At 47.3% G+C, this 27243-nt stretch overlaps 1 protein-coding gene across 1 annotated transcript in view; it reads right to left on the bottom strand.

Annotated features, from left to right (window-relative positions):
* The window catches only part of HDAC1 (histone deacetylase 1), a 34650-nt gene extending 12841 nt beyond the window's left edge, over positions 1 to 21809 (bottom strand). Inside the window, exons 1-3 of the mRNA XM_040974130.1 lie at positions 21688 to 21809; positions 12807 to 12919; positions 1542 to 1659 (exon numbers count right to left, since the gene is read on the bottom strand). Of these exons, the coding sequence (XP_040830064.1) occupies positions 1542 to 1659; positions 12807 to 12919; positions 21688 to 21736 (280 nt within the window). The 5' untranslated portion in view covers positions 21737 to 21809. The remainder of the gene's footprint in view (positions 1 to 1541; positions 1660 to 12806; positions 12920 to 21687) is intronic.
* Between the last annotated feature and the right edge of the window lie 5434 nt (positions 21810 to 27243).

Genomic DNA, 27243 nt, shown 5'->3' with positions numbered 1-27243 from the left:
ATCACCCCTGCCCATAGGCACGCGTGTACTACCATGGGCAGGAGGAAGGTGTAGGGGAGTGGGGACACTGTGGATCACCTGGGAAGGATGTGTTGTTCCTGGGGCCACTGAGGGCATGTTTGACTTCCGGAGGCTTCCATGGACTATGCCACTGCACTTGCAGGTAGACAAGGGAGCTGACACGGGGTGGTTTAGAGAGGGGAGACCAGAGGGTGGTTTAGAGGGGGCATGTCCAGGTCAGGCCAAGGCAGGCACTCGCCCATGTGGGAGACCTGGGCTGGGTTAAAGAGTATCACCTGCAGCCTGCTGGCATACTCAACAGGCAGGGCTAGGAGAGCACGCCTTGCTGACTGTAGCATTCCCAAAACATGAAAGAACCAGATGTGGGGACAAACTCTGCAGGGAGCCTGTGGATTTGCCTCTGTGGGACTGCCAATTCATGTAGACAAAAAATGAAAATAAAACAAAACTAAGACACAGAAATTCATCCTCTTGCTTCAATACCAGGCTGCACCTCTGATCAAAATTTGTTGAGAGGGAGATTTGGCCCCTGGCTCCAGAAGATTACATTAAACCCCAAAGCCACCAACAGCAAAGGAATAAATCTGTGTCCCCTCGGAAGGAAGCAAAGATAGTTGAGAAAGGAAAGTTACTGCTTGGACGGGCTATCGTCCTGGAGCTGCAGCAAGCACAGCATATCCACACTTCCTCCAGGAGGGGAACATCGCTCCGTCATCAGCACCGCCTGGATGCTTACTGTACACCTCATAAAGATCCCACTTGGAGACCACACTGCTCGGTCGCCAGTAAGAATAAGCAAATGCCGTAAAATTTCCTGGAATTTCAGTAGATACTGTCATATGCCAATCAAAGCCCCTGCAATAATGTCACACTGTCTTATTGCATGAATAAATCTTCGATGCAAAAACATAATTCGTAAATTAACACAAGCGAGAAGTCAGGTGTGATGTACTTATTGTAAATTTGGAAGAAAGCAATTTGTTTCCCCACGGCTCAAATAATTCCTAAGAGTTTCACGAAGTGAAAATGGCTTTTGAGATTGCACCAGTTCCAAACTCCAGAGCATGAGAAGTGGGAACAGAATCCCCTCATGTCAGCTCAGCTCATCACTTCATTTGGGAGTCAAATGGCTTCTGCATTCACCCTGCACTGCAAGTCAGAGCAGTTACAGCTGGGCCACAGTGAGGGGTCACACTGCCTGGCCCCTTCACAGAAGACAAGCGAGAGAGAAAGTGACTAGAACTGGGTCCTGCACCTGCTGCTGCCAGTCCCAGGTCAGTACTTTCCCCATAGCAGTAGCTGCAATCCCCTAGGGACAGTGTCATGAACCTCAGTGGACAAAGACCAACTGCTATTATGCACAGTCAGGAAACAAGGAAAACCAGATTTAAAGGAAAAAAGAAGCGCCTGACTCCCAAAGGAAATCAGTTGTCAACCGGATGGAAGGCCCAAAGAAGGGAGGGTGGGCTTCTCCCCCAAGAAGGGGAGCTGCAGCCAGGGGAGGACCGGAGTAGACTTACATCTCTGCATCTGCTTGCTGTACTCCGACATATTATCTGGACGAATGGAGCGCAAGAATTTAATATAGTCATCGCTGTGGTACTTGGTCATCTCCTCAGCATTGGCTTTGTGAGGGCGCTAGAGGGCAGAAGGAAGAAAGGGCAGGTTACTCTGGAGGGCAGCCAGCCAGTCCTCGCTCAGTCTAGCTTCAACACACAGTCTCAGCACTGAACTAAGTGTTAAAAGGACAAAAAGAAGTAACCAATTAGTTTCGGGCCTGAAGAAGCTTCTCATCTGATTAGGTCAACAAGAGAATCGAGAGTGTCACTGTCCTGCAGCGATGGACTTGGTGCACGGAGCCGATAACAACATGCATGGACTGATGATCAATAGCCGAATTTTATTAGTGGCCTCAGACTTTATACACTGAGGGTCATATGGGATAAGGGTGGAGATATTGAACCCATCAACTGTTTCTATGCTTTTGTTTGGAACTCCTTTAGTCTTGTACATTCCAGCAAGTGTTCTCATACACATGCTTTCCACTCTACTGTTCTCATTCAAATGATATCCCATCAGGGATACAAAAGGCAGCCATTTGGTTGTTCTCATGCAAATATTGTCCAATGAACTGTAATCCTGTGCTCACTGACCTTCTAGGATCACACCGTCCTCCTACAGAGAGATTGTGTGTCATAAAACCCAAGATTGCAGTGTGAACTGTGTCACTGGTCAAGTCAGCTTTAGAGCTACAATTTCCTCATTTACTAGGGACATCACCTAAGTCAGGGAAATTGTGGGAATCGGAGACTGTTTAATCTCCTTGCTGCCAGCACAGTGGCTCGGTTGGCTACTCTTCTGCCTGCAAGTGTCGCCATCCCATATGGGTGTCAGTTTGTGTCCTGCTCTACTTCCCACCCAGCTTCCTGCTATGTCCTGGGAAAGAAAGCAGGAGAGGAATTCCCAAAGCCTTGGGACCCTTGACCCATGTGAGAGACCTGGAAGAACCTCCTAGTTTTGAACTGGTTCAGTTTCAGCCATTACAACCATTTGGGAAATGAACCAGCAGATGGAAGATCTTTGTCTTTCTCTCTGTAAATCTGCCTTTCCAATAAAAATGGACAAATTTTAAAAAACAAAAACAAAACCCTCTTACAATGTAAAGGGCTTTTAAACCATGCTTTGTATCACTAAATACTATAATTACATACTGATTTCAAGGAAAACAGCTAATGGCCACTGAAATCAACATGAAACCCTTTATAAAACAGCACGGTATTAATCCCAACCTCGTGCTCCTTAGTAAAAGTTCCTTGACATGAAAGTACACTGGCTATCTTTTTTTCATTAAAGATTTATTAATTTTTATTGGAAAGTCTACAGTCTACTAGTTATCTTACCATTCTTTTTTTTTTTTTAAAGTCTTACTTTATTTGTTTCTTTGTTCATTTTTTTTTTTTTAAGTGGAGCAGCCAGAACATGAACCAGGGCTTAAATGGGATCCTGGAGGTTGCAAGGCGAGGAATTTAGCCACTAGGCTATTGTGCTAGGCGCTATCTTAGCATTCTAATTCCTCCATCCTTTCTTCACGTTCTCTTCTCAGGGACTGGTATGCTGGTGCAACAACTTAAGCCAATGCTTATGAGGCCAATATCCTTATGAGCACTGATTGAAGTCCCGACTGCTCCACTTTTTTTTTTTTTTAAAAAAAAGATGTACTTATTTTTATTGCAAAGTCAGATATAGAGGAGGAGGAGAGACAGAGAAATATTTCCCTTCCAATGAAGGGACTGCAATGGCTGGTGCTGTGCTGATCCAAAGCCAGGAGCCAGGAACCTCCTCCAGGTCTCCCTCCCAGGGTGCAGGCTTCGGGCCAACCTTGACTGCTTTCCCAAGCCACAAGCAGGGAGTTGGATGGGAAGCAGGGTTGTCAGCATTAGGACCAGCGTCCATATGGGATCCCAGTATGGTCAAGGCAAGGACCTTAGCCACTAGGCCACTGCGCCAGGCCCTTTAACATTTATTTGTACTGGAAAAGCAGATGTACAAAAAGGAGAGAGAGAGAAAGATCTTCCACCTGTCAGTTTACTCCCCAAATGGCTGCAATGGCCAGACCTGAGCTGATTTGCAGCCAGGAGCTTTCTTCAAGTCTCTCACACACAAGTGCAATGTTCCAAGGCTTTGGGCCATCCGTTACTGCTTTCCCAGGACATAAACAGGGAACTGAATTGGAAGTAGAGCAGCCAGGACATGAACTGGAACCTCTATGGGATATACACACTATAGGTTGAGGATGAGCCCAATAAGGCACTGTGCCAATGCCTGCTCTGTTTCTGCACTTCTGATCCATCTACCTGCTAACGGTTAGGCTAAGCCACTGCCTATGACCCAGAATCCCATAATAAGGCCAGTTTGATTCCTGGTTTCTCTATTTCTGATCCAGTTCTTTGTTGATGAGCCTGCAAAAGCAGCAAAGGAAGATCCTGGGCCCCAGCACGCGCATGGGAGACCCAGAAGATATTCTGGGCTCCTGACTTCAGATACACTCGGCTCCAGCTATTGCAGCCATTTGGGGACTGAACCACCGATCAGATTTTTAAAAAATATTTATTTTTATTGGAAAGGCAGATATACAGGGAGGAGGAGAGACAGAGGGGAAGAGCTTCCATCTGATGGTTCACTCTCCAAGCAGCTACAACGGCTGAAGCTGAGCTGATCTGAAGCCAGGAGCTTCTTCTAGTCTCCCACACGGATGCAGGTCCCAAGGCTTTGGGCCATCCTCGACTACTTTCCCAGGCCACAGGCAGGGAGCTGGATAGGAAGCGGGTTGCCAGGATTAGAACCAGTGCTCAAGAGTCGCCCCTACTAGGCTATAGCTCCCACTGGTTTGCATGAGGACTAAGTATGAAGTGGGTAGGATCAAGCTGTACTACAGCACCCATTGGTTCACGAGGAAGACAGGGCTGGAAACAGAATTGACCCAGCAATAGCAACGACCAGCATGTGCATAAGCTGATTGGCACAATGGACGGTGTTGGAGTCTGTACTAGCAAACTCACGCAAGAATCAGGTCTGGGAACATCTCAGAAGAAGTTTCTTTGGAGATCCCTTCAACTAACTGCTGATCTCAGAACCTCAACCTTGAAGAGACTGTCAGCCAGTGGACTCTGAATAGGTTTCATTGCGATTGGACGGTGAGATTGGCAACAATCCAGAACTGTTGAACTATCAAAACTGCTTGATTAGGACCCTCAGAGCTTGCCTCACATTGGGGATCTGGGATGGGTGAGAGGCTGGGTGGGGCTTTTCCCTTAGATTCTCCCCTGACCCGAGATATAGGGAAAAATGATAATATTAGTGTGGAAACAATGGTGTTACCCACTTTCACCCTGTAGCCCTTGACTCTTTGTACCCTAATCAACTAAGTAAGATTATTAAAAAATAATTAAAAACAAAAAAATAGAACCAGTGCCCATATGGGATCCCGGCACATTCAAGGCAAAGACTTTAACCGCTACAACGTCATGCCAGGCACAGATCAGAGATTTAAAGATCTCAGTTTCTTCTCTCTGTAAGCTTGTCTTCTAAAAAAGAATAAACCTTTTTTAAAAATCTTTTTATCTGAAAAGCACAGGGACAGATATCTGCAATCTACTGATTCACTCCCCAAATGTCTGCAATCAGCAGGGCTGGCCCACACAGAGCTGGAAATCAGGAATTCAGTCCAGGTCCCACCTGGGTGGCAGTAAGCCAATTACTCAAGCTGCTGTCTTCCAGGATGCATGTTAGCAGGCAAATGGAACCAAGAGTAGAGCTGGAACTTGAACCCAAGCATTTCAATATAAAGTACAAGTGCTCAGGGAGATTTCTCAACTGCTGGGACAGACACTGCCTTGAACACTTCTTTTTACTCTTTCAGTGAATGATGCCAAAATCTCAGGCTAGGGTTTTAAGCGCAGCACAGAGTAATCTAGCACCTGCAGCACCATCACAGTGTTGGTTTGAGACTTTCCTGCTCTGCTTCTGATTTAGCTTCCTGCTAAGACACGTGGGAAAGTCCAAGCACTAGGGCTCCTGCCACTTATGTGGGAGACCCAGACGGTCTCCCGGTGTAGACCTGGCTACTGTGGCCACTTAGGGAATGAACAGACAGATGGAAGATCTCTTTTGTCTCTCATTCTCTGTTTTCTCTTTCAGATAAATACATACATGCATACATAAATCTTAAATATACACGTACACAGCCTGAATAAATGTGAATTGATTTTCTAAAACTATTTTATTTGAAAGGCAAGAAGCAGAGAGAGAGAGAACAAAGAGACAGAGACCACACTGATTCACTTCCAAAGCCAGACAGAGGCAAACTGAGATGTATCACGTGTTGCTGCGGCAGCCAGGGCTGGGCCAGGCGAAAGCCAGAAGCCTGGAATTCAATCGAGTCTCCCTGTAAGGATGGCGGGGACTCAGACACATCAAGCATCTGCCTCCTAGGGTGCACCTTATCAGGAAGCTGGGTCACACCGGGGCTAAGCACTCCAACGTGGGATTCAGGCATTCTGAGGGGCATCTTAAACTCTGTACCCAACACCCACCCCTAAATGTCATTTTGAAATTTTCCTCTTTGGAAACGCTGGTGTGTGGCACAGCGTTAGTCTGTCCCCTGGGAAGCTTGTCCCATATGAGCATCAGTTTGATTCTTGGCTGTTCCAACTCCAATCTAGCTCCCTGCTACTGTACCTGGGAAGTTAGCAGAAGATAGCCCCAATATTTGGACTCCTAGCTTTGATTTGGTCCAGTACCAGCCATTAAGGTCATTTAGGGACAGAGCCAGCAGACAGAAGATCTACGAAACTCTTTCAAATAAACACAACAAATATGATCCCAGCGTGGTAGCCTAGCAGCTAAAGTCCTCGCCTTGCACACCGGCATCCTATATGGGTGCAGCCCCGCTTCTCATCCAGCTCCCTGATTGTGGCCTGGGAAAGCAGTCAAGGATGGCCCAAAGCCTTGGGACCTAGCACCTGTGTGGGAGACACAGAAGAGCTCCTGGCTGCTGGCTTCAAATCAGCTCAGCTCCAGCCACTGCAGCTGCTTGGGGGAGTGAGTCATCAGACAGAAAAGCTTCCTCTCTGTCCCTCCTCCTCTCTGTATATCTGACTTTCCAATAAAAATCAAAATCTTAAAATAAATAAATACAACAAATCTTTTAAAGTAAATTAAAATAAACATTTAATACAAAAAAATCTTCTTTTGCTTTCCCTATCAAACCATTGCCAATCTATTCCCTTACCTCCAAAATAATTTTTGTTTTTTATTTTTACTTTTTTTTAAAGGTGAGGAGTTTAGCTACTAGGTTACCATGCTGGGCACAAAATAAATAAATCTTTTACAAAAAGAAAGAAAAAAGAAAAGGCAGAGTTACAGAGAAGAAGGGTCAGAAGAGAGAGAGAGATCTTCCATCTACTGGTTCACTGCCCAAATGACCACAATAACCAGATTTGTGCCAATCAGAAGCCAAGAGCTTCTTTTGGGTCCTCCACATGGGTACAGGGGCCCAAGCACTTAGGCCATACCTCATTGCTTTCCCAAGCCATTAGTAGGAAGCTGGCACCCATACGGGATGTTGGTGATGCTTGCAGAATGCCAGAATGCCATGATCACGACTGCGTTCACTCCTGTTTCTCTCAGCTCTCTTCTCCCGACTTCCTGCTCTCACTACTCTGCGCTCACCTGTGCAAGACACAGCCAATGTATCTCCTCCGATTCCTGTCTTCTTATCCACTACAATCAACGTCTCTAAAAGTATAGTCTAATTTGTTCACCTCCACCCCGTCATCACCCTCTGGCAAGCAACCTCCCACCTGGCAGTCAGCCTCAAGCTCAACCTTCCTGAATCTCGGTCCTACAGCAAAGTGATCTGCGTAAAATGCAAAGCAAATCATGTCACTGACCCTATAAATACTGGGGAGGCATCATTACATACACAAGTGAGCTCAAATGTTTTAACTTGGCTTAGAAGACCAGCATGATCTGATTCGTGCTCACTTCTCTGGCAACGCCCTAAATATGCTGTGCTGTAGCACAGGAACTCCAACGCCAAGCACTTCTGAGGGCCAAGAAGTTCAGCAAGCTTGGCGCTTAACACACATAAACAGAAAGACTGATAGCAGAAGCCAGCCCTACACAGCCCTCGCTGATTACTGCAATAAGAGAATATGGCCCAAGCGCCAGATTGCTTCAGGTCAAATTTCATTTCCTTTTTCTTTTCTTTTTTAAAGATTTATTTTTATTAGAGACAGAGAGGAAGATCTTCCATCCAATGGTTTACTCCCCAAGCAGCCACAACAGCTGGAGCTGAGCCAATCTGAATCCAGGATCCTCTTTTGGGTCTCCACATGGGTGCAGGGTCCCAAAGCTTTGGGCTGTCCTTGACTGCTTTCCCAGGTCACAAGCAGGGAGCTGGATGGGAAGCAGAATCACCAGGATTAGGACCAGTGCCCTTATGGGATCCTGGTGCATTGAAGGTGAGAGCTTTAACCACTATGCTATCGTGCCAGGCTCTCCTTTTTCTTTTGAAAGACTTACTTTAAGGGGGCCAGCGCAATGGCTCAACTGGCTAATTCTGCATCTCCAAGCACAGTATGCCATACAGTTCAGGTCCCAGCTGTTCCACTTCCCTTCTAGCACCCTACTTATGGTCTGGGAAAGCAGTAGAGGATAGCCTGAGCCTTGGGAACCTGCACCCATGTGGGAGACCCTAAAGAGGCTCCTGGCTCCAGATCAAGCTGTTGCAGCCATTTGTGGAATGAACCAGTAGATGAAAGATCTTTCTTTCTGTATCTCCTTCTCTCTGTAACTTTGCCTTTCCAATGGAAGCAAATAAATAAAAGACAGGGACCAGTGCTGTGTGTGGATGAAAGTTGCCGCCTGCATCCCATACATGTACTTGTTCAAGTCTCAGCAGCTCTTCCTCCAACTCAGTTCCCTGCTCATGATCTTGGAACACAGCAGAAGATGACTCAGACTCTTGGACTCCTGCTACCCATATGGGAGTCCTGGTTTAAACCACTACAACACAACATGGGCCCCTGCCAATCACAGCCAGTATTATGGCACTGAAGGTTAAGCCACTGCTTGGGATATCTGCATACCATATTGAGATGTCAGCACAAGTCTGGGCCACTTCACCTTTTTTCCCCCCCTTTTCATTTATTTTAAAATTTATTTATTTCAAAGTGAGAGAGGCAGAGGTAGATGGAGTGAAGTCTTCCACCTGGTGGTTCACTCTCATAATGGCTACAAAAGTCAGGTCAAATCTAAGCCTAAAATAGGAATGTGGGGTTTCACCCAAGTGGTCTCCCGCATGGGTACAGGGGTTGAAGTACTTGGGCCATCCTCTGCTGCTTTCCTAGGCACATCAGCACGGAGCTGGATCAGAAGTGAACAGCCAGAGCCTGAACTGACACCTACTTGAAATGCCTGCTTTACCCATGACATCACAAAGCCAGCCCTGCCACTCATTTTTTTTTTTTAGTATCTAGTTTTATTTGAAAAGCAGAGCTACAACAGAGACAAAAAGAGGGAGATTCCATCATCTGCTGGTTCATTTCCCAAATGCCCAACAGTTAGAACTGACCCAGTATGAAGTCAGGAGCCAGGAGCTCATTCTGGGTCTCCCACATGGCTGCAGGGGTCCAAGGACTTAAGTCATCCTACGGCTGCTTTCTCAGGTCATTAACAGAGAGCTGAAGCAGAAGTGAAGCAGCTGGAAATGGTACCAATGCCTACATAGGACCCTGGTGCTGCAGGAGGAGACTTAACTTGCTATGCCATGACACGAGCCTGGCCAGCTGCCTTCTGCTCCAGCTCATTCCTAATGAATCCTGGGAAGTAGAGAATGACAGCACAGTACTTGGGTCAATCTCTTGTTCTCTCTCAGTTCAACTTTTCAGACAGAGGAAAATATTTTGAAAAGTCAAGCTATTTTTTTTAAAAAGATTTATTTTATTGGGGGCCTGGTGTAGTAGCTTAGCAGCTAAAGTCCTTGCCTTACATTTGCCAGGATACCACATGGGTGCTGGTTTGTATGCCAAATGCTCCACTTCCGTTCCAGCTCCCTGCCTGTGGCATGGGAAAGCAAAGCAGTAGAATACAGCCCAAAGCGTTGAGATTCTGCATCCACATGGGAGACCTGGAAGAGGCTCCTGGCTCCTGATCAGCTTAGCTCCAGCCATTGTGGCCACTTGGAGAGTGAATCAGCATATGGAAGATCTTTCTGTCTCTCCTTCACTCCGTAAATCTGTCTTTCCAATAAAAAACAAATCTTAAAAAAATTTTTTTTTTAATTTGAAAGACAAGAATTACAGTGAGAAGAGAGACATAAGAGGGACTAGTGCCATGGCTCAATGTCTAAATCCTCACCTTGCAAGCTCCGGGCCCCAACAGGGCGCCAGTTCACCATCTGATGGCCCTACTTCCCATCCAGCCTGGAAAAAAGTGGAGGATGGCCCAAAACCTTAGAACATGTACCCCCATGAGAGACCTGAAGGAATCTCCCGGATCCTTGCTTCAGATGGCCTTAGCTCTGGCTGTTATGGTCATCTGGGGAGAGAACCAGTAGATGGAAGATATTTTTCTATCTCTTCTTCTCTGTAAATATGACTTTCCAATAAAAATAAATAAATCTTAAAAAAAAAAAAAAAAAAAAGACAGGCCTTTCATTTGCTGGTTTGCTCCCTAAATGCCCTAAGTGGAGCAGCATCTAGGAACCTCCTCCTGATCTCCCACATGAATATGTGAACATATATGTGTATGTATATATATGCCATATATTTACATACTGTAAAATTTTTTCCTATTCACTCAATATTTAATAAAAACACTTTCTTTAAAAAAAGAACAAAAGAACAGAAGGCGATGAGTAAGAAGCCTGGGAATATACAAAATTAGCAGCCCAGGCAAGGAAGAGAGCAGAATTCTTGATTATGTAAACAGCAAGGTGTCTAGATGTAAAGTGAGGATACCAATTCTAGGAGAGATGAATCCAATACATGATTTCAAGATCTGAGGAAGGACCCAAAGACACTGAACTCCTGTGGAAAAGATTTCACAAGGTCTCCTTCAGGTCAAAACAGGGTCTGCAGAGCTGCTTTCTCGTATAGTTCTGCCACACTTTGCAGATGAAGTCAGAGACAGACTACTGCAGAAAGGACCCAAGCCTGGCAAGGGGTGGAAGGTACAGCAAGAGAAGGAAAAGGCCGTATTAAAGCGATAGCTCCAGGATCGGGGAAGAGAGATGATAATATAGTCTTGCTTTACAAGTTTATAAAAACAACACCATCAGGTGAACTCATCTGCCACAAGGCAGTATTATCTCCTTCGACAGTCACTGTTGCTTGTTCTATGCCTCCTTCCTCAATAACAAATTCCAGTTTAGCCCCAGCAATGGATTCATGATTAGTTCAGGCCAGCTCTTCGTGGGTGTCAGGTCTGAGGAATGATGCTATGGGATGTAAGGGGGAAGGGTTTGATCAGCAGAATCTGTTCCCCAGAGTCCCTGAAAACATCTGCCACCTGTCAGATTTCCTTTCACATCTCTCCTTCCCAACTGATAAAGCTCTGTGGTCCCAAGATCTGTCTCTTCTGTCTACTTTCCCTCCTTCCTTCCTTCCCCTGTTGGTTCCAATGGCTCCAGACAAAGACATCTGGGACAGAAGACTCATCTCCTTTCAGTCTCTGGAATGGTGAGAAGGATGCTGCTGTTGCTAGGTTACTCAAACTGTTGGTGCAGCCTCCAACAGCAACACTATGCCATGAAGCAATAGGAGCCCCCGGCCCTTCCTTATTTTCTCATTGGGACGCTAGCAATAGGCTCCTCACTGGCCTACCTACTTGCTAAATACATTCCTTCTCTTTCATTTAAAACTCTTCACTTTTCCCTCATTACCTCCAGAATAGATTAACCTGGAAACCACTGGGTCATATTTGATTCACACGTGTATTGATGTGCTTATGTACACACATTTAAAATAAAAAGCCTGGGCCCGGCGCCATGGTCTAGAGGCTGAAGTCCTCGCCTTGACCATACCGGGATCCCATAGGGGCGCCAGTCCTAATCCCGACAACCCTGCTTCCCATCCAACTCCCTGCTTGTGGCCTGAGAAAGCAGTCGAGGACGGCCCAAAGCCTTGGGACCCTATACCCACATGGGAGACAGGGAAGAGATCTGGGCTCCTGGCTTTGGATCGGCTCAGCACTGGCTGTTGCAGTCACTTGGGGAGTGAATCATTGGAAGGAAGATATTTCTCTCTGTCTCTCCTCCTCTCTCTATATCTGACTTTGCAATAAAGAACAAATAAATCTTAAAAAAAAAAGTGGAGCAGTCGGGACTTCAATCAGTGGTCATGAGAATATTGGCCTCTACTTCCAATGAAAGAACCTCAACTATATTTGAACTGTGGTAATGCAACAAGGTGGAGAAATCCACCATGGGAAGAGGGTTCGGGGAGGGGTGGGGGGAATCCCAGTGCCTATAACACTGTGTCACATAATGCAATACAATTAATTAAGAAAAAAAAAAAAAAAAAAAAGAATATTGGCCTCATAAGCATTGGCTTAAGTTGTTGCACCGGCATACCAGTCCCTGAGAAGAAAATGTGAAGAAAGGATGGAGGAATAAGAATGTTAAGGCAGGGCCTAGCACAATAATAAATCACTTGTAGAATCTTTCAAGACCCCTTTTCTCTATTATCTCTACATCTTACACATTTTCCAAATTGTTGCCCTTATTTGTAACTGATTAATATGAAGGTCTCTATATGTGGTCAACTCCTAAAATACAAAATCTTTATCATTAACGGTAGCCACCACATAACAGCCATGCAAAACCTGACTTCTTTCCTTTATTTTTTTAACAAAGGAAGGGCCTGGCGCCATGGCCTAGCAGCTAAAATCCTCGCCTTGAACGCAACAGGATCCCATATGGGCGCTGGTTCTAGAAGTCCTCAATTCAGGTCTTCCACTTGGATGGCAGGACCTTCAGCTACTGGAGCCATCAGTACTGCTTCCCAGGTTGCTGGTATCCAGGAAGCAGGAATCAGGAACTATATCTGAGGCATGAACACAAGTGCCTCAGGGTAGAACACAAGGATCTTAACTGACAGGTCAAATGCCCACCGCAACACAATGGAAGAAGGAATGCATGGCTGAGGACATGAGACAGTAAATGGTATATGGGGAAGCAGAGCTGACGAGGTCACAGAGTGGGAACACGGGCAGCAACTCACGTAGATTTCCATTTTCCGGTAGAGACCATAGTTGAGTAGCAAATTGTGAGTCATGCGGATTCGGTGAGGCTTCATGGGATGGCCTTGTCCATAATAGTAGTTCCCGACGTCACCTGAAGAATAGTGACAGCTTCAATGACACAGTCAGATCTATACTCCCAGAAGAAACCAGAAATATTTACAGCAAATGTTCTTCTTGGCTCATTTCTAGAGCCACACCCTAAGGAGGGATAACTCCAAAGCAAAACAAACAAAAAAGAAAAAGCCATAAGAAGCCGGGGCCCCTGGTGAGGTCTGCACTAGCCCATCATGTGGAGATACAGGCAGAAAACAGCATAAGGGGAACAAAACAGCAGCCAGGCCGAGTCGCCTCAGTGTACTCCCCAGGAGCTTCTGGCCACAACAGAAAAGTCACCTCTACTACACAAAATTATAAGCCACAATTCTTCTCTTACATAGTGTGATACCTTATAGTGCCAAAGAAAATTCATCTCACTTACTGCATTCTCACAAAAACACTAAAATATATAGAATAGGGAGTATTATTCTTATTTGCTAAGTAAGAAACCTGAACCTCATCCTTGCTTGCTCCACGCCATTTTGGGGAACCTCTTTTCCTGCCGGGGCATTGTGCATATTTATAACATCATTCGCAGGCCACCATACAAAATTACCAACTTAAAAATTAGCCTGCTAATTTTTAGCAAGTCCCGCTATGGTTGAGGCCTACGGGGCAGAAGTTCTCCACTTCTTTTTTTTTTTTTTTTTTAAAGATTTATTTTTTATTATTTTTGTATTGGAAAGGCGGATATACACAGAGGAGAGACAGAGAGGAAGATCTTCCGTCCGATGATTGACTCCCCAAGTGAGCGCAACAGGCCGATACTATGCCGATCCGAAGCCAGGAGCCTCTTCTGGGTCTCCCACGCGGGTGCAGGGTCCCAAAGCTTTGGACCGTCCTCAACTGCTTTCCCGGGCCACAGGCAGGGAGCTGGAAGGGAAGCAGGGCTGCCGGGATTAGAACCGGCGCCCATATGGGATCCCGGGCGTGCAAGGCGAGGACCTTTAACCACTTGCGCCACCGTGCCGGGCCCAGTTCTCCACTTCTGAATAACAATAGCCCCCTTTTTAAAATTCTATATATATTTTTAGATTGATTTATTGTAACACAGTTACAGAAACAGGACAGACAGACAGATCTGTCATCGGCTGGTTTCCTCCACAAATGATCACAACTGCCAGGTATGGGCCATTGGAATTCTATTCCAGTCTCTCATGCAGGTGGCAGAGGCCCAAAGCACTTTGGCCATCTTCTGCTGCCTTCCCAGGCACATTAGCAGGGAGTCAATCAGAAATGGCTCTGCCTCCAGCTGCAGGCAACTGCCTGCCTAGGTTGCCTTACATCTAGGCAAGTGTTAACTGCTGAGAGAAAAGAGTAGTTTACAGGCCTTCGGGGCCTGATTAATACCAAATGCATTTATTTATTTGTTTGTTTTTGAAGATTTATTTTTATTATAAAGTCAGATATGCACTGGAGGAAAGACAGAGGGCAAGTTCCTCCTTCCGATGACTCACTCCCCAAGTGACCGCAATGGCCGGTGCTGCACCAATCAGAAGCCAGGAGCCAGGAACCTCCTCCAGTTATCCCACACGGGTGCAGGGTCCCAAAGCTTTGGGCCGTCCTTGACTGCATTCCCAAGCCACAAGCAGGGAGCTGGATGGGAAGTGGAGCTGCCTGGTTTAGAACCAGCATCCATATGGGATCCCAGTGCATTCAAGGCAAGGACTTTAGTCACTAGGCCAATGCGCCAGGCCCAAATTTATATTAACTATACCAGTGTGTCAGCAGACCTGCCTATTCTATTTTTTTTTTAATTATGTGGGAGACTAACACAGTAGCCTAGCAGCTAAAGTCCTTGCCTTGCATGCACGAGGATCTCATATGGGCGCTGGTTCATATCCCAGAGGCACAACTTCCCTTCCAGCTCCCTGCTTGTGGCCCAAGAAAGCAGTTGAGGATGGCCGAAAGTCTTGGGACCCTGTACCCGTATGGGAGACCCAGAAGGAACTCGTGTCTCGTTGCTTCAGATCAGCTCAGGTCTGTCCATTGCAGCCACTTGGGGAGTGAATCAGTGGATAGAAGATCTTCCTCTCTGTTACTCCTCCTCTCTGTATGTATCTGACTTTGCAATTAAAAAATTAAAAATACATGTTTAAAAAAGTAAAGCTGTGTGGGCATGGTGGGGAACACTAAACTGGGACATGTTCACTGCGGCCCCACAGGTGGAAGAGCTAGACTGCCTAGGGATAAGGGTCTGGGGATGTGTTGGAATGGGAGCAGCTAGGGGCACGTTTGACATGACTTCTGGAGGCTACCACGCACTTGCAGATAGGTCAGGTAGGTGAGGAAGCTGAGACAAGGTGGTTTAGAGGGGGAACCGGAAAACATATCTGGGTCAGGACAAGGCAGCCATGTGGGAGACCTAGGTTAGGTTAAGTGGTATCTCCCATTTCCTGATGGGAAATGCAAAAGCTGGGACTGGGGGCATGCCTGGCTGGGCTGCAGCACCAACCAGAGAGAACCTGCCTGGCAAATGCTGGGACGACCAAGACTAGGTTGGGCCATCTCAGACTGGGTCACAGTACCCAGTGGCACATACAAAACTTGAGGCTGAGAAGCAAGTCTGGCAAGGGAACCTTGGAGATTTCCTTGCTGGGCCACTGCTTCCCCTGGTAAGTGTGACAGCTGGGACAAGGGGCACGCTAGTCTGGGCAGGGCTGCAGCACTCCTTAGCCAGTATGAGGGCTGGGTCTTGGGGTAGGCCAGAATGGGCTGAGCTGGGCTGTTGCACTTGCTGTGGCTAGAAAGAACAAAATGGGTGAATGCTTGGGTCCAGTGCCATGGTCTAGCGGCCATGGTCTCCTCGCCTTGAATGCATCAGGATTCCATATTGGTGCTAGTTCTAATCCAAGAAGACCCGCTTCCCATCCAGCTCCCTGCTTGTGGCTTGGAAAAGCAGTCAAGGATGGTTCAAAGCTTTGGGACCCTGTACCTACATGGGAGACCCAGAAGAGCTCCTGGCTCCTGGCTTTGAATTGGCTCAGATCTGGCTGTTGCAGCCACTTGGGGAGTGAATCATTGGACGGAATATATTTCTGTTTCTCTCCTCTCTTTATATATATCTGACTTTGCAATAAAAATAATTTTTTTAAAAAAGAGAGAGAAAGAACGAGCAAAACAGGTGCATACTAACTGGACTAGGGCATAGCACCTGCTGGCAAGTGCTGCGACTGGGTGCCAAATATGTCAGACTGGACTGCAGTACCCCATGGCAGGAGCAAGATCCAGAGATGGGAGTAAGTCAGGTAGGTGAACTGTGGGCACTCCCCTGTTAGGCAGCAGGTCCCGCTAGTGAGTGTAAGAACTGGGACTGAGAACGAGACAGGTTGGTCAAGGCAGCAGCACCCTTCATCATATATGTGGGCTGGGTCTGGGGACAGGTCAGGCTGAGCTAAGCTGTAACTCCCATGAATGTGCACAAGAACCAAACGGGATACAGGATGGAGTGAGCTAAGGCTCCAGCATACACCAAAAAATGCTGGGGGCAGGCCTGGTGGGGTTATTAAAGGTTGCCCCTAAGAGGCCATGACACCTGCTAATGTACATGAAGACCAGACCTGTGGCAGGATGGGTTAGGTTAGGCTGCAGCACCCATCAGTTGGTATGAGAGATAGGGCTGGGGCAGAACTGACCAGACAACTATATCCATCTGTATGTCATATGTGCATTGGTTCGTGCAGGTGATGGATCAAATCTGATCCTACACTAGCTTGCCCACAAGAGTGAACTCCAAGGTCACCCCAGGCAAGGGTTCTTGGGAGACTCTCCAACTATATTGCTGGACTCACAAGATATGTGGCTTGACCTTGAAGTGCATGTATCAGGCTGGGTTTCCTCAACTGCTGATGGACAGCATGCCCAGATGCACATGGAAGACTCTCTGGCCAAGCTCTGCAACATGTTCCTGAGTGTGAGGAAGCACTAAGGTGTACTCGATCAGCCAACAGACCTTGGATTTTCTCAACCCTGGTGCACCAAAGCCCACCAAACGTCAGAACCAACAAAACTACTCAACACCCGTTGGACAGTCTTTCCTACATTAGGGTCTCTAAGGCATCATCAAATGACCATCCCCTATCCCCAGGTGCTGATGCAGTTTGACAACAAGGAGCGGCACCCTCCACTTTCCTCCAGGAGGATATAGGGGGGAAAAAACAGAAACATTTGCCCTACCCACTTTCCTTCATGCCTTGACCCTCCCCATCCAAATTAGAGGTCCACATGGCATGCATCTCTCTCAGTTATATACACAATATTAAAATTTTAAAGCATAAATTTATAAAGTAGAGCTGTGTGTGGAAATGCTGGCATCACAGGAAGTGGTTTAACTCACTGCACCACACAAATCAGGCCCTGGCAATAGCATTCTAATTGATCATCTGTTTTTGATTCAAATGATCTACTACAAGGCCATCAGAGTTAGGATCCTAAGGCACACTCTAATCCCGTGCTCAAAAATCTGAATGGCCTCCCCACACCTGAAGGCTAAAGGAGTAAACGAGTAACTTCAGTAGCCTGGCCTTCAAAGGCTATCTTAAATCTGTCTTCATCTCCTGCTACCTACTGTCATCCTCTACCACGAAACATTCATTCATACTCACAGTTTTCAGATCAGAGTGAGCAAACCATTACCTTAGGTAAAACACAACTGGCTGGCTGTTTTGACAAAACTCTGCTATAACATAGCCACACCCATTGACTTACAGATGATCCATGGTTATTTTCACATCACAATGGCAGGGCTGGACAGGCAAATAGTTGCCACAGTGATACCCCAGAAGGCAAAATGAAGCCCCCAAACCTAATTATTTTGCCCTTTGCATAAAACATTTTGTCAAACTATGCTCAGACACACCAGATTGTTACCAGTACTCACTTTGATACCAAAGTATGCTTTGTTCAGACCATGCCTTCCACCCCAAATGTGTTGCCTTCACTAATGATCTTCACACTACACAGTCCAGTTCAGAGGAGCTGGTGCCATAATGTCTCAGACTAAGCCTCTGCCTGTGGCTCATAGTCCCACCCATCCTTGCCCTGGACTCACTCAGACCCTGCTGATGCAGCCATTTGGTGAGTGAACCAGTGGATGAAGACATACTCTTTCCTCTTTGTTAATCTGCATTTCAAATAAAAAATAAGTAAACTCTTACAAAAAAAAAAAAATAAAGCTAAGCTGAAGCTAAACGGCCCTTCCCCTTTCTTCTACACACAATTTGTAGGTAGCACGCCATTCATTTTGTATCTGAATTACTTACACATCTATCTCTATAGCCATAAGACTAGAAACTCGGTGAAAGCAAGAACTAACAAGCCATGTATCTCACAGGGGTTCACTAAAGATTCAATGAAACCGAACAGGGACATAAAAAAGTGAAATGTTTACAAAAGATCAACCAGCAAGAGTGCTCTGGGAACCAATTCTTGACTCCAAGTAAAGTGTGGTAAGAACTTCACTGGGATGGGGCCCGGCATGGTAGCTTGTGGCTAAAATCCTCACCTTGCACACATAAGGATTCCATATGGGTGCTGGTCCTAATCCTGGCAGCCCCGATTCCCAGCCAGCTCCTTGCTTATGGCCTGGGAAAGCAGTTGAGGGTGGGCCAAAGCTTGGCACTCAACACCTGTGTGAGAGACCTGGAAGAAGCTACCGGCTCCTGGCTTTGGACAGACTCAGTTCCAGCTGTTACAATCACTTAGGAAGTGATCCAATGGATCAAATATCTTTCTACTGTATCTTCTCTCTGTAAATCTGCCTTTCCAATAAAAATAAATCTTTAAAAAAAAAATCTGAATGTCTCTCCAGCTCTCCTTCATCAACAATCCCCTCTCCCTGCCTCACACAAGATTCCCTTTAAAAAGACTAAATCCTCATGCCATAGCAATAGCATAGCGGCTAAAGTTCTAGCCTTTCATGCACCAGAATCCTTCCCATCCAGCTCCCTGCTTGTGGCCTGAGAAAGCAGTCAAGGATGGCCCAGCCTTGGGACCCTGGACCTGTGTGGGAGACCCAGAGGAAGCTCCTGGCTTCAAACTGGCTCAGCTCTGGCTGTTGTGGCCCCTTGGGGATTAAATCAGCTGATGGAAGATCCTCATCTTTCTTTCTCTCAGTAAATCTGACTTTCCAATAAAAATAAATAATAAAAAAATCTAAAAATAGGTATGTAGAGATGGCTTCCAATGAGCTGCCACTTGTTTGGGGTTTGGGGATACAGAAGCATACAGACTACAAAACCAAATAAACGGGGAATTCCAATCCACTGGGACAGGTGCCCTAATGGAGTGGTCAGAGGCACTAGGCCTCTCCTCAGCCCACTTCCTTACAATTCCATCCGGATCCCCTTCTCCCCTCACCCTATGCAACTTCTCAGGTGATCACATCATCTTCTGAACCAATTGGAAAGACCACCTTTTTGTTGACAACAAATACTAACTATCTTTTTCTTCTCACCTCTTCTCCACTGCAGACCTCAACGACCAATCATCTCCTGATACCTCTACCTGGATGTCCCTTAGACATCTCAACAGGCATTAATTTAGGAATCAATATGACTTTGGCTTCCCCAAGCATCCATGTCTGGTCCCTAGTAGAAACATGGCCTTCATCCTTACCCCAAAATTCACTAATGTTCCAAAGTGATACATGTATTCCACGGAGTGGCGGCCCTTTGACACAGTAGTTACCAGAAAGCTTGGGATGCCTGCATCCCATATCCTTGTGCCTAAGTTCAAAATCCGAGCTTCACTCTAATTCCAGTATCCTATTAATGTACACTCTAGGAGACAAAAGGTGAGGGCTCAAGGGCTTAGAGACCTGGATGGAGTTCCTAGCTCCTGGCTTCAATCTGGCCCAGTCCTAGCCACTTAAGGCATCTGGAGAGTGAACCAGTGCATGAGAAGTCTTTTTGTCTCTCTGCTTTACAAATGAGTGGAAAAATGTGGATCATCAAAATAATTATGCACAATTTTTTTTAAAAATGTACACCAAAATAATCATTGAATTTCATTTTTCCATGGGCTTCAGGCGATGCTCATATTTCTCAAGTGCAAAATTACGACCAGTACAGTGGCTTAATTGGCTAATCCTCTTCCTTCAGGCACCAGGATCCCATATGGGTGCTGATTTGTGTCCCGGGTACTCCAGATTCCATCCAGCTCCCTGCTTGTGACATGGGAAAACAGAAGAGGACGGCCCAAAGGCTTGGGATCCTGCACCCAAAGGGAAACTTCAAGAGGCTCCTGGCTCGTGATCAGCTCACCTCTGGCCATTACAACCACTGGGAGAGTGAACCAGCAGATGGAAGATCTTTCTGTCTCACCTTCTCTCTGTAAATCTGCCTTTTCAATACAAATAAACAAATCTTAAAAAAAAAAAAAACTTGTAAAACTGATGACAGAGGCCAGCGTAGTGTCACTTCAAGCTAATCCTATGACTTGCAAAGTGAGCGTCCCATTTGGGCACTAGTTCTCGTCTGGACTGCTCCACTTCCAGTCCAGCTCCCTGCTTGTGGCCTGGGAAAGCAGTCAAGGACGGCCCAAAGCCTTGGGTCCCTGCATCCACGTGGAAGATCTGGAAGAAGTTTCTGGCTCCTGGCTTCAAATCCAGCCAGCTCTGGCTGTGGTAGCCATTTGAGAAGTTAACCAGTGGATGGAAGATCCCTCTTTCTGTCTTTCCCTCGTAAATCTGCCTCACAAATAAAAAATTAATGACTATTTCAAAAAAATAAACAGATGATGGCACTAAAGTGCATAAAACTTCAGTCATTGACAAGAGTCCCGAGAGTAAAGTCCAATTTCCTTGGGTTGGCAAACTCAACCCTCTGGGTTCTCAGCCTCAACCCTTGCAACCGTCCCTTCACTCCCTGCTTCCACCACACTTAGGTCTGGCATCTGGGCCTCGGCAGGGCTGTAAACCATCTCCTGTTTCAGAGGCTCTGGCCTCCCAGCTGCCTCCTTGGCCTTCCCCACACCTGGCTCCTACTTCCTGTTCCTCGGCTCCAGGCTGGGATGCCACCACCTTCCCGGACTCCTCCACTTGGGGTTGGGAGTCTCCCCTCTGTGCTCACATCACACTCTGAGCCCAGCTCTATCCCATCTCCCAGCCTGGAGGCGCCCAGCCTGTTATTCTCTGGCGGTCCTCCCCCACTTTTAGCCTACACCCTAACAATAGGACATGGGACCTGACCCAGCACCTAAACACTACCAGGCACAGGCTGCTGGGTGGAGTTGTGCGAAGGGAAAGGTCTGTTTTAACAGGTTGCATCCCTTCCCCAGGGCGATTCCAGGGGCCTCATTTTGCAGTACACTGCAGGCCCCGCGCTTCGAGCTGGGGGAGGGGAAGCAGGTGACCCCTCCTGCGGGATTCGCCCCCCAAAGACGACGGAAGAAGCCACGGGGCAGTAAAAGAGCTTTCCTGAAGAAAATCCATTCCACACGGCCTCCCCCTCAGACCCGGCCTCCCCTCTGGGCGTCCCACTCAAAACTCGCCACACGGGACTTCTTCAAGATCTCGATCCCCACTCCTCCCCCACCCTACACACCCAACGCCGCCCAGGCTTCCCGCCCACGACGCCCTCGCGGCCTCGGCCTCGACCTCCTTTCCTCTCAGCCTCCTCCCCCCAGCCTCGACCTCCCCTCTTAGCGCAGCCTCGACGACGCCTCGGCCTCGCGCCCTCCCCTCTCAGATCGGCTCAGCTTCAGCCTCCCTCTCCCCGCTCCGGCCCCCCCCGACCCCGCCCCCGGCGCGAGGTCAGGGCTCACCGTCATAATAATAACAGACTTTTCTCTTGGTGCCCTGAGTCTGCGCCATCTTGCTCGGCTCCCGTCCCTCCCGTCGGTCGGTCCGTCTGCCCTCCCGCCCGCGGCTTCGCGCAGCGTCCGAAACAGGGTGGGGGGGAAAGGGGGCGGGCCTGCTGGCTGCCCCGCCCGTCCCCTCCCGGGCTCACCTATGGCCGCGCAGCCCGGGCAGCGCTCCAGCCAATCAGCTTGCGCGAGGACAGGCCCGGAACTCGGCAGGGGGCAAGGGCAGCCCTGAGAGGCCGCCTAGGGCCCCCTGGGCCTGTACCAAGGCCGCGACACAGGGGTGGGGGAGCTACCCCGGGACCGTACCATCAGTCCCGGGGGAGGAAAGCCGCTCTGCCAACTTCTGTCTCATTTCGTGGGTTGGAAGCGTGCTTGGAGATCCGAGGCCAACTTTTTCATTTCACGGAGAAGCCGAGGCCCACGGGGAAAAGTGACTGGCACAGGGTCACTGGGCTAATAAATGGGCTGAACCGTGAGTGTAGAGGCAAAAAAAAAAAAAAAAAGGTCAAGAAAAGGGAAATAAAATTAGTGTTTGTCCAGCACCAATGCAGTCAGTAGCTTTAGCATTGCTCTTGCTCGTTGCTCTTCCCAACAGCTCTGGTGGAGGGTTCTTAAACCTCCATTTTCCAGGGAATGCTGCAGGTCAGACCTGCGAATGGCTCCTAGGCACACTGTAAGCAGTTCTGCTACATTTGCAACCATAGATGCCTGTTTTAATCCTTACCCAAGCGGCAGAACACCAGTCTGATTCCAAAAGTCACCTCCCTGCTCCAGTGTCCCCAGGGCCTTATGAACCAGGAGGAAAAGGGATTATCCCATTTTAAAAGGTCAGAGATTCCCAACCTTGAAACAACTGGCCAGTGACGGCCTGCGAGATGGGGGTGGGGGTCAGTGCTGTGCATGGCAGCATGTTTAGTTGCATCCCTGGCCTGCATGCAATGGATGTTGGGTGTTTACAGAGGTGGACATAGCTATGAAAACACCCCACTCACATTATGGCCTCAAACCATGGCCCTGGACTCAATGAGTCTTTATTACAAGTCAGACAAAAACTTTGTGCTGGCCTATGAAAATATCCACTATATTAATACCCAGTGAAGCCTGCTACCCATCAAATATTCTGCTAAGTTAGCCACTTTCAACGAGGCCTTACAGTCAATAGCATATATTTTTACCCTGCTTTAAAGAGTGTTTAGGGAGTTGTATACCTTACTTGGGAACTGAATTTGAACTGTGAATTTTAAGGCAAAAGATCTAAGACGGGTAATTGCATGCCAGAAACTGCCAGGACCAGAGCATAGTCCTGCATTACAGCTTCCTAGCCAGCCCTGGGAGGGTTTCCTTAACTCTGCTGGGCCTCCTCCATCTTTGTTTGTAAAACTGGGAGGCTGCAAATACAAGCTCCAAGGGCTCTGTGGTGGCCTGCAATGTCCAAGAGGGCAGGTCAGACCAAGGGTGTGGTAGCATTGCAGAAATTACAGAATCAGGATTAAAAATTCAGATGCTGAAACAGGGGAGGACAATGGTGAAAGTGGATGGATTCTGTAATGACTGAGATCTTTTTTTAAAGGTTTATTCATTTTTATTGGAAACAGAAAGAAGGATAGACAAAGATCTTCCCTCCTCTGGTTCACTCCCCAAGTGGCTGAAATGGCCAGAACTGAGCCAATCTGAAGTCAGGAGCTTCTTCAGGGTCTCCCACAAGGGGTGCAGGGTCCCAAGGCTTTGGGCCATCCTTGACTGCTTTCCCAGGCCACAAACAGGAAGCTGGATGGGAAGGGAAGTGGAGCAGCCATGAAACAAAGCAGCACCCATATGGGATCCTGGTGCATGTAAGGTGAGGACTTTAGTACTAGACTACTGTGCAAGGTCCATGAGATATTCTGTTCGCAGACTATAAAACTTAGTTTGTTTATTTTCATAAAGAAATATGGCTTGGTTCTAGAGTTGTGGTGCTGTACCTTGAGTTACTGCCTGCCTTGCCAGCATCCCAAAAGAGCAAGTCCCAGATGCTCAGCTTCTGATCAGCTTCCTGCTAATGTGCCTGCCAAGGCACCAGAAGATGGTTAAGTGCTTGAGCCTCTATTACTTCCATGGAACCTAGATGGAGTTCCAGGGTCCTGGCGTTGGCCTGGCTTAGTTCCAGCTCTTGCAGCCACTTGGAGAGTAAATCAGCAGATGAAAGGTGTCTCTCTTTCTCCCTGTGTAACTCTACCTTTCAAATAAATAAATCTTTTCTTAACAAAATATTTTCTGAACCCAGTGACATAATGGTTCAATTGGCTAATCTTCCCCCTTCAAACACCACTATCCAGGATGGGCACCAGTTCATGTCACAGCTACTCTGCTTGTGGTCTTGGAACCACACCACCCACACTTGGGACCCTGCACCCACACGGGAGACCCAGGAGAAGCTCCTGACTCCTTGTTTCGAATTGGCTCAGCTTGGCCATTGCAGCCACTTGGGGAGTGAACCAGTAGATAGAAGATCTTTCTGTCTATCCTGTGTAAATCTGCCTTTCCAATAGAAAAAAAAATAATAAATAACCTCTTGAAAGATAATTTCCCCAATCTGTCAGGGGGTAGGAGTTGGGGGGAAATCCCAGTCTATACAAAAATGTAACACATCATTCAAAAACTCAAAATAATATATATATATCTAAAAAAATGTTTCCCCCCCTTTTTTTTTTATCAAACATATTGCCATGTTCTGGTGTCTCTAGTTTTACCTTTTTAATAAAAATGTGAAAAAAAAAAAAGATTCATTTTTCTCCTCTACTGTAGGAGTCACGATGCGAAGTTGATGATGTGTAGCTGTGAACAGTAGTTTCATTGTGTGGGGGAAACAGGGAATAAAAGCACATTTGCAGGGCATGGCCACTCCTCCACTCACCAAGGGGACAGATAAGCCCATTCCGACCCAATCTTCCTGCCTTTTAGAGGTTAGAAATCTGGATTGTGATGCAAATCTCCCTGATTTGATACACTGGCTTCCTTGGTCCATTTTCACAATAGCAGGAAGGGTCATCTTTTTCTCTCTCTCTCTTTTTCTTTTAAGATTTATATATTTTTTATTGAAAAGGCAGATTTACAGAGGAGAGACAAAGATCTTTAGTCAACGGGTTCACTCCCCAAGTGGCTGGAATGGCTGGAACTAAGCTGAGCTGATCTGAAGCCAGAAGCCTCCCCAGGTCTCCCATGTGTGTGCACGATCCCAAAGCTCTGGGCCATCCTCCATTGCCCTCCAGAAGCACAAGCAGGAAGCTGGATCGGAAGTGCAGCTCCAGGAAACAAACTGGCACCCACATTGGATCCTAGCACGTGCAAGATGAATTTCAGCCACTAAGCTGCTAAGGAGTGCAGCCAGTGATAGCCAGCACCCATTGACAGTGGGCAGATGAAATGTGGCTGTGTATCCTACCCTCTGGAAGGTGGAGCATAACAGCAATGGAATGTTAATTCCATCCTCAACCACTCTCCCCAACCACCTAAGTATTTGCTCCTGTGACTCACCTATCAACTGAGAGGGGATGGTATTGCCTTGTGTAACCACTCCCCTCATAAGCCCCTTTGAAAGGCTCGCTCTCTGGTCAGGTGCTTCTGTTACCTTGACTCTTTTTTTTTTTTTTTTAAGATTTATTTTTTTTATTTTTATTGGAAAGGTGGATATACAGAGAGGAGAAGACAGAGAGGAAGATCTTCCATCCAATGATTCACTTCCCAGGCAGCCGCAACGGCTGAAGCTGAGCCAATCCGAAGCCAGGAGCCTCTTCCGGGTCTCCCTTGGGCCATCCTCAACTGCTTTCCCAGGCCACAGGCAGGGAGCTGGAAGGGAAGTGGGGCTGCTGGGATTAGAACCTGCGCCCATATGGGATCCCGGCCGTGCAAGGTGAGGACCTTAACCACTGCGCCATCGAGCCGGGCCCTGGTACCTTGACTCTTGGCTGACCCAGGACAGGTAATCCCCTGAGCACAGTCCCTATGTACTGCTTAGATGGGACAACAGCAATGTTATTTCTGGTTTCTGTACTATCAGGAGTTCCAGGAGAGGTGAGGCCTAGTAGTGATGGAATGTGGGCAGAGAAGCCAGCGAGAGGTGAATATCTGCAACTTTGTAAGCATGTCCAGGTTATTTGTTGCCTGTCTCTTAGGATAACTTGTATTGTTGGGGAAGCTGGGACATAGGACTTCAGCTTAACAGATGGACTTCTAGATAATGACCAAATCTCTTGGGGTTATATTTGGTTGGATTATGTTTGGTTACATTATGATTGGTTACAGTATGAGTGGTTGATTGCCATATGAACTTTTTTTTTTAAAGATTTATTTTTATTATTTTTTTTATTGGAAAGGCGGATATACAGAGAGGAGAGACAGAGAGGAAAATCTTCCGTCCGATGATTCACTCCCCAAGTGAGCGCAACGGGCCGATACTATGCCGATTCGAAGCCAGGAGCCTCTTCTGGGTCTCCCACGCGGGTGCAGGGGCCCAAAGCTTTGGGCCGTCCTCGACTGCTTTCCCAGGCCACAGGCAGGGAGCTAGAAGGGAAGCGGGGCTGCCAGGATTAGAACCGGCGCCCATATGGGATCCCGGGCGTGCAAGGTGAGGACCTTTAACCACTTGCGCCACCGCTCCGGGCCCGCCATATGAACTTTTAATCAAAAGTTATTTCTAGTATGCTCTAACAAAGACACCTTGATAAACCTTAGACATGTCTGGGGTGATGATTGCACTCCTAGGAAGTTCCTGGACACTTGGAGGAGGCGAGGAGGAGTATTATACCATTTGCAGGGATTTGCAGGGTCCTGGTGGCAGAATTGTAGCGGTGCTCTCTCTTGGCCCCCAGCATTAACCACCAGGGCTCGGAAATATTCAGACATCTGCTCTTCCCGTCTGTCACCACAACCATTACTCCAGTGATGGTCCAGTTTGGTATTCTGTTTAGGATTTATTTATTTATGAGCCCAGCGCTATAGCCAATTGCTAAAGTTCTCGCTTTACATGCATGTGCCACAATCCCATATGAGCGCTGGTTCTAATCCCGGCAACCCTACTTCAAATCCAGCTCCCTGCTGGTAAAGCAGCAAAAATGGCACAAAGTTTTGGGACGCTGCACCATGTGAGAGACCCAGATGAAGCTCCAGGCTCCTGGCTTCGGATCAGCACAGCTCCAGCCATTGCGGCTGCCTATGGAGTGAACGAATGGACAGAAGATCTTTCTGTCTTGTCTCCTCTCTGCATATCTGACTTTGCAATAAAAATAGATGATTTTTTAAAGATTTATTTATTTTTTTATTACAAAGCAGATATACAGCAAGGAAGATCTTCCTTCCGATGATTCACTCCCCAAGTGACCGCAAGGGCTGGTGCTGTGCTGGTCCGGAGCCAGGAGCCAGGAACCTCCTCCAGGTCTTTCACATGGGGGCAGGATCCCAAAGCATTGGACCGTCCTCAACTGCTTTCCCAGGCCACAAGCAGGGAGCTGGATGGGAAGTGGAGCTGCCAGGATGAGA

Source organism: Ochotona curzoniae, unplaced genomic scaffold (genome assembly GCF_017591425.1).
Source record: "Ochotona curzoniae isolate NIBS_2020 unplaced genomic scaffold, NIBS_Ocur_1.0 contig_2404, whole genome shotgun sequence".
Classification (NCBI taxonomy): Eukaryota; Metazoa; Chordata; class Mammalia; order Lagomorpha; family Ochotonidae; genus Ochotona; species Ochotona curzoniae.
The sequence above is the reverse complement of the archived record's forward strand: the minus strand, read 5'-3'. Positions and strand labels throughout refer to the sequence as shown.